Source organism: Labeo rohita, chromosome 22 (genome assembly GCF_022985175.1).
Source record: "Labeo rohita strain BAU-BD-2019 chromosome 22, IGBB_LRoh.1.0, whole genome shotgun sequence".
Taxonomy (NCBI): domain Eukaryota; kingdom Metazoa; phylum Chordata; class Actinopteri; order Cypriniformes; family Cyprinidae; genus Labeo; species Labeo rohita.
The window spans coordinates 19,554,028-19,562,100 of NC_066890.1; the positions used below are offsets into that span (position 1 = coordinate 19,554,028).

The 8,073-nt window shown below is 33.9% G+C and overlaps 1 protein-coding gene across 1 annotated transcript; it reads left to right on the plus strand.

Moving 5' to 3' along the window:
- Positions 1-799: 799 nt before the first annotated feature.
- LOC127154117 (CD48 antigen-like) lies at positions 800-5,994 on the plus strand. The gene is made up of 5 exons (XM_051095528.1): positions 800-954; positions 2,285-2,599; positions 2,925-3,227; positions 4,180-4,311; positions 4,407-5,994. The coding sequence occupies exons 1-5, from the start codon at positions 813-815 to the stop codon at positions 4,490-4,492; spliced, it is 978 nt and encodes a 325-aa protein (XP_050951485.1). The 5' UTR covers positions 800-812; the 3' UTR covers positions 4,493-5,994.
- The last annotated feature ends 2,079 nt before the right edge of the window (positions 5,995-8,073 follow it).

The window sequence follows — 8,073 nt, forward strand, 5'->3', positions numbered from 1 at the left end:
GCATGCAACAGAATTGCATATCTCTCCTAGAAATGTGACTATATCCATCTACATTCACACTCATAAAACCACACATATAAATAAATAAGTAAATAAGTATACATAAAAAAAATAGATGAATTAGTCCTAAAAGAAACCTAAAACTAATGTTAAAGTGACTAGTGCATTACACTGCAGCAGTATGGTACAATCCATCCTTTCAAAATTGTAAGGGTAACTATGAAGAAAGAAATAAATGGAGAAAAAAATTCACATATGGCTGTTGGGTAAAAACATGTTGGTGTTGATACTTATTAGATAAGGTTGTAGGTTTAAATGTATAGTAAAAGTCCGTTTTAGACTACCACAATTGAAACAACATTTTTAAAAATTGATTTTACCTTGATTTTACCTTATAAGGCACATTTGTAGTGTATATATCTTCACAAATCAATGGGCCATAACATCAATTAGCAATGCTTTTCAGAATAATTCCTCCTTACTCCTACAAAGCTGATCTATGCATTGGGTCTGAACAAGGTTTGACTCTTATTGCAATTTATAAAGCAAGTGTTAAAAAAAAAAAAGCTTCCTGGACTAAATTTAGAGACCTGTTTAGCTGAATGATGTTTCTCTTTCTTGTGTCTTTGTACATTACACACCTGATACTTACCTTTCCTGATATTACACACTCATTTATAAAGAAACAAAACTTAAGTGAGGGCACATTTTAAATGGGTGTTGTTCCACGTATGTTCTACGTGGCAAAAGGAGTTTGCTCCTCTACCTCCCTCTCATAGGTCAGAAGCTGCTGACTTCAACACGAAATTTGAATGAGATCTAAAGGTCCAGCCAAGGAATCAACATTCCACCTCAGTTTCAGACTGCACAGTTGGTCCAGCAGAGGAAATATGAATAACTCAGTGCTTCCCAATCTTGTGTTTCTTTCTTTATCCTTACTGGTCTTCACAAATGGTAAGATTTTATAGCTTTATCCTTTCTTTCAAGTGATTCTTTCAACTGTGTACATTGATCAATCTGTTAGTTTGTGGATTTACATTAACTCGTGATCTAGGATTTTAAAAATAGAGCTGAAATGTGTGTGTGTGTGTGTGTGTGTGTGTGTGTGTGTGTGTGTGTGTGTGTGTGCAGTTTGTCAAGAGAGATATTCGGTTTCTGCATTCTCTATTTTAGCAGTCATGATGGTTCATAATTACAAAGCTGTATTTCACAGATTCTCATATGCACTGCATGTGACACACATTGGGAAACTCTATAAACTAATTCATTTAAAGGGATACCTAACCAAAAGTGTGTCTGCTGCGGAGTAGATACTTCTGCAAGACTTGACATTGTAAAAATAAGAAAGATCACATTTTATCCAGTCTAAATAATGCCATCATTTCCCACTGTTAAATAAAAGTACTGCTCAGTTACAAAATTATGAAACATCATGAAACAATACTGAGAAGATGAAAAAGAAGAAGAAGAAGAAGAAGAAGAAGAAGAAGAAGAAGAAGAAGAAGATCGATTGAGCATGAAAAACTTTATTTTATTTTATTTTATTTTATTTTATTTTATTTTATTTTATTTTATCTTATTTTGAAATTACTACTATATCAATTACTACTAAGTGAAAACTATTTAAAAGCCAGTGAATATAAGACTAGGTTTTAGCTGATCATTTTTTCAATTGATTGAGCATGACAAACTTTAAAGAATGTTTATTATTTTATTTTATTTTATTTTATTTTATTTTATTTTATTTTGAAATGACTACTAACTGAAAACTATTTAAAAGCCAGTGAATATAACACTAGATTTTAGCTGATCAAGTTTTTCAAGTTTTACATCTATACACTAATTGATAAACCTGTAACTTGTTTTTATATTGTATGAAAATAAAATCGATTTTTGTTTTAATTATATGTTCTACTGTCTTCTATTCATTTTCTCAAAGGTTTCCCATATATATATACACACATATATATATATATATATCAGCAAAAAAATACTTATTAGTAACATTAAAATTAATTTTTTGGGGGGACGGGTAGTCACAGTCTCATGTGACCGGAAGGAAGTGAATACCTTTTTTTCTTGAAATCCTTTATTTTTAATTAATTAATTTATTTATTTGCTTCCATGTCATTGAGACATAAAGCATTGATAACATCTAGAAAAATACTTAAAAAAGGAAAATGACATTACTGTCATGTCAGTGTTATTCATGTAATCATACACTTTAAAACTGTTTTTTTTTTTGTTTGTTTGTTTGTTTGTTTTGTTTTGTTTTTCTCACAAGGTGTGTTTGGTGATGAGACAGAAGATGTTCTGGTGATGGAGGGGGAGACTGTCACGCTACACACAGGTGTTGAAAAACAGAAAGATGATCTGATGGTATGGTATTACGGACCTGGAAAAACTGTAGTTGCCCAAATCAACGGAAAGGCCAGTAACAACATAATAGGTGAAAGGTTTACTGGCAGAGTGCAGTTGGATACTCAGACTGGATCCCTCACCTTCACAAACATCAGAACAACAGACTCTGGACTTTATAATCTTAAGATCACCAGCAACAATAGAGTTTCATACAAGAGATTCAGTGTTTCTGTCTATGGTAAGTATTTCAGTTTCAGTGACCTTGAAACATTACAAATATATGAATGAATGAATGAAATGGAATGAAATAAACAAACAAATCAATCAATCCTATATAAGGGAACACCAAACATACATCACTCAAACAACAACAACAAAAAAGAAAACTCAGCTGAATTAATTTACTGAATATGACAAATTCAGAAACCTTAGTTTTTAATAGTTAGTTTTTAAAAATAAGAACATTTAGAAGTAAGACACTGTAAGAATACATTAGATTTTCTGTTTTCATATCTTCCTGCAGTCTACTATAAAGAAACAATCTTCTTTCTATCATGTTTTAGATCATCTTCCCGTTCCTGTTATTATCAGAGATACTTCACAATATTCTTCATCATCTGGAAGTTCATCAGTCTCTAAATGTTCACTGGTGTGTTCAGTGGTGAATGTGAGTGATGTGACTCTCTCCTGGTACAAAGGAAACAGTTTAATCTCCAGCATCAGTGTGTCTGATCTCAGCATCAGTGTCTCTCTACCTCTGGAGGTTGAATATCAGGATAAAAACACCTACAGCTGTGTGATCAACAATCCCATCAGCAACCAGACACAACATCTGGACATCAGTCAACTCTGTCAGCCATGTGCAGGTACATCAGATATGATATTAGTGTTTATAAACTGAGCTGATCTCTGTCATATATTTAATAAATGTGTATTTAAATCATGCAATAATTTAATTATTACTTAGAACTGAATGATTGATTAGCATTACAGAAATGTAAGTGTTACTGAAACTGTTACATTCAAGCAGGCAATAAGTGTCAGAATTAGGATCTATGCACAACCAGGTTTATTAAAGCAGCAATAAGAAGTTCATCCAGAAGGCAGTAAGATAAGTAAGATAAGACAATAACCAAAACAGACAGTGGTAACTAGGCAGAATATGTACACAGAAATAAATAAATAAATAAAAACAATTAGCTAAACAGCAATGAGTAACCATGGAAAGAAACTAACAAACAAACAAAAACTCAGGACACCGATAAAAACCCACTAGAAACACAGGCAACTAAGGTCACAGGAACTATGAACTCAGAAACAAAATAAACATCAAATATATTTGAGCCTTTATGCAGTTATGTTGAACAAAACACACTTTGCAGATGAATGTGATTTTTGCGTTGTCACTAAAACTAAGTACACTACTTATTTGATGGAGTCATATTAAGTTTGTCTGAATTAAACCTAATGTTGTATCCCTATGCTATTATTATGCCCCTGTGTCATATGAAGTAAGTTAACTATATATTTGCAGGTGATGTACAGAATACTTACTTTGGTGATGACAATAAAAGATGCATAATTATAAGAAACAAACCCTAAACCAAACCACAGTCTTAATCCTACAGTAACTACATATAACAGGCCTAATTTAATATTACTCTGTACTAATTCTCTGCAGTAATATTACCTTAAAATAAAGTGTAACCGGAAATATTTATCAGCCGGTTATGATCAGTGACCAGTCGCATTCCTAATAGCTACTGTACTTGTAGGTCCTTAACATATTTCATATCATTTTTTTCTTTGTCTTTTTAGGTTCCTGCTTTGAAACCACAAATTCTCCAGTGCTTTTAATTGCAGTGCTGGTCTCTGTAGTCTCTGTACTAGCACTTGGAGTGCTTGGAGCTGTGATATACTATAGGAAAAAAAGAGGAGGATATCAAAAAGGCAGGTCTTATGAAAATGTTATATTTTTAATGTCTTTCTAATATCTCCCAATGACTGAAAAATAAGACATTAATATGTTTTATTCTGCATTTCAGCCAACTTGATGCAATCTGGACACACTGAAATCAGCAAAGGAGCTCTGATGGCCAAAGAAAGCAAACATAAAATCCAGGAAGTCTGAAGATGCAAACAGGGATCCATCGATTCTAGCGATGTTTGTTTTTTCTTTCTTCTCTTCATTGATATCACTTATCTCCAGCGGCCAGAAACATTTACATTTTTGAACACAAAACAAGTCTATACAGTGGAAGTCAGTGGGAACTAGAATGGTTTGGTTACCAATATTCTTCAAAATATATATTTTTTTAAGAAGAATGAAAGCTATACAGGTTTGAAATGACATGACAATGAATAAATCCTTTTTGGCTGACATAAGCCTTAACCCTTTAAGGCAATAAGTTAGAAATGAGAAAGAAAGGAGAAGAAAGAGGACATTTTAGTAAAAAAAAAAAAAACAATTATAGCTAGACTAAGCTAAACCTGTCTACTAAAGTGGTGCAGGGATGACGTATTTTAGGTGAACCCTAAGTTAGCATCGTCTTTATTTCCTTAACAAAAATAAGGGTAAATCCAGCCCTGACCATAAAGAATATGGCCATAACACCAAGGATTACAGTAAAAGTATATACAAAGAGTATATACAGTAAAAAAATAGTTTCAATCAGTATTATTGCAGCACTGTGAAAGTTGTTAGAGACTTTAAAAAAGGGATAACTGCCAAGTCATCCTCAATACTGTAATTACTGTAATAAAGAAATAGCTGCTAGGGCTTACTGTAAATACAGGGTTTTAACTCGTACTTTGTGTGCATTACTGTGTGCACCCTTACATGTAGAAAGGCTGAGATGAGCTTTGATTCATCATCTTTTTCTTTACCACCTCTGTTATTTTAATGGTTGTCTATTCATGATAAAGGTACAAAACAACGTTTTTGATGGGAGACCTGTAAGGCTAGAAACAACCCTGCCTCTTCCTGAAATATTTTTCAGTATTCGAGGTTCCGCATCTATCCCATCGATAATTGGAGCTTTTTAGTTTGGCATGTGTTTCTTAGCCCATGCTAGTTCCAAAATAATGTTGTAAACCACGCCATATAGCCAATTCATCAGCTATATGCCGGTCCCAAGCCCGGATAAATGGTGAGGGTCGCTATTAATGCTAACTTGTTTCCAAGTTTTAGGTCTCATTCATGCACCACTATAAAGGTTGCAGGCTCTGAACAAAATTTTCAGCCAAATTTAGACAAAACTCATTTTTCTGGCTGCCGATAGTGAACAACAATGTATCAGCTGTGGATCATTCAGGTAGCAACACAGTATTAAAAATCTGTATATATCTGTAAATGTGTACATTTTTGATTACATTTCATTTTTATAAATTCAACTATTATTTTGTCCTGTGGACTATATGTAAACATCTTTTATGTGAAATATCTTATGTATATAAGACTGGAATTTTAGTGAGTTTGAAGAAAAAGTATTTGATGGATGTATAATATGTGTCGAGAGCATTCACTGAGTATCATCATCTCATTTTTGACCGAGATGGCTTTGAGCTGGTTTTGCATCTTAACTCTTCATATAATATAATATATAAGCATATTCAAATAATTGTATTTTATCATGTATTTTAACTAAATAAAATAACAAACTACAGTTTGTATTCTCAAATGCCTGTCGGTGTGATAGTTGATTGATTACCTCAGATCAGCTGTAACAGTCCAACCTCCATTGTTTCAAAGACGGAGCAGGGATGTAAGTTACACAAGAATATCTCTGATTGAGCGATTGAGGTGTTGTGTTACTGGATCTAATAATAAAAATAGTGATCGTCATTTACTCCCGACATCTGAGCCACTGAAAATGCAGTATTACATTTGTTTGTGAAGGGAATGCGCCTCCCGATCTACATAAATGCATCTATGTTCGTGAAAATCATTCGTGATCCAGCTTCACTTACAGCAGAAGTGAGTATAAGGGCTTTTTTATGAATGTCTGCAATTACCCTTCCTAATAACATGCTAGTTAGCCAGTTCCGTGGCTAAACGCGCTAAATGCGGCTAAAGTAAACAATCTCTCAGAGCAGCACCTCACTCCACAGAGAGAAGAGAGGGGCGGGGCGAGCAGAGCTCATTTGCATTTAAAGGAACAACCCCTCAGAATGGGATGATTTCTGCAGAGCTCATTTTGACAAGGTAAAAAGGGTGTTGTTTTACAAAACCATTGAGAATGTTTAACCAAAGTATATTATAGACTTTTCATTGAGACCAGAGGTTTTTTTTTTTGTTTTTTGTTTTTTTACAGTACAGTACATCACATAAATTAAACATGGATTTTAGAAAATGGCTCATCGGTTCTGCTTCTGCAAGGCTTTCTTCCTACTTGTGGGAACTTTTCCGCAAGATGCGAAATACCAATAAGTACATATCACTGCAGTTTCCAACAGAAACGAACACTAGAGTCTGTAAAACAGCGAGCACTTGTGATTGCTTTCATACACAGTTATGATTACAGCGTCACACGTTTCGCTTTCCAGACACACAAGCTTGGTTGGTAGCTCAGCCGGCACGGAATTAAACTTAGGATGTAGAATCCTTGGGTATGAATCAGAGGTTGCGCTAGACTTTAACACTGTCCGTCATTTTGATGGATAGGGTCATAAAAATCCTGTCATAATCTATTATTACCTGTCATTGTAATTTTCAGATTTTAATTAGAATAATACATTTCATTGTTTTTATTTTTGTTCACATTTTCATTTGTAATCATGAACCTACAGGACGACAGCACAGTGTTTAAAAAAAACAAAATACACTAGGGCTGGGTAAACAAAAAAACAAAATAAAACAAAGCAAAAAGCAAAACAAAAACAAACAAACAAAAAGATTTCTCGATTTTAATAGATTCTCATTTTGATGAACCAATATTGATCCTTAAATCCCAATCGATCTTTTGGTCTATGCTGTTTTTAGCTGATGAATAAGTAGTACACAGTGCACCTTCCTTCCAATAAATAGCAATAGGCTAGGTTTGTGTTACTTTTGATACAAAACAAAGTCTCCGATTTCAAATTCTGTCCATTTCATTAGGAAATTCAAGCATTAAATACCATTTTGGCGCTCTTTAATGTGGCGTGATAGATTGTTGTAGCTTCTGTGTACTCGCCTGTGCATAATCAAATGTTCTGGATCTTGTGCTCTGCAGCCAGACTGGAATGCACTCACCACCAACTGGACAGGGGTGGGAATAACAGCTACAATTTACAATAGATCACCCTCAGTGTAATCTGTCAAAGTGACGGACGGCCTTCAGATTTTTCTGTCACTGATAAAAAAATGTGGACAATTTTTGGTTAACGCGACCTCTGGTATGAATCCCATGAAAAACATGACTAATGATGAAAGAGCTGAGAAATGAGAGATGACAAGCAAGCTAAAACGGCACCATGCTGAGAAGGCAGAGTGTAACACTTAATTTTCCAGTAAGTTATGAATGAGCTTGACCTGTATGAGTTTTAAAAACACTGACATGCCCAAGGATCACAAACCAAACAACATTACTCTGGTGTGTGTGGGCTTTCTTGTACACTACTGCAGCAAAAATAATAAAATAAAATAAATACATACATACATACATACATACATACATATAGTAACAACTCCGGTAAAAAACTCCTGGTTAAAATCTATTTAATTACAAATAG

What these genes read in the sequence shown, in the direction of transcription:
- LOC127154117 (XM_051095528.1), top strand. Translation starts at nt 813, where the DNA reads ATGAGATCTAAAGGTCCAGCCAAGGAATCAACATTCCACCTCAGTTTC. An exon ending in CTTACTGGTCTTCACAAATG is followed by an intron (nt 955 to 2,284) that starts GTAAGATTTTAT and finishes TTTTCTCACAAG; the next exon opens with GTGTGTTTGGTGATGAGACA. An exon ending in ATTCAGTGTTTCTGTCTATG is followed by an intron (nt 2,600 to 2,924) that starts GTAAGTATTTCA and finishes ATCATGTTTTAG; the next exon opens with ATCATCTTCCCGTTCCTGTT.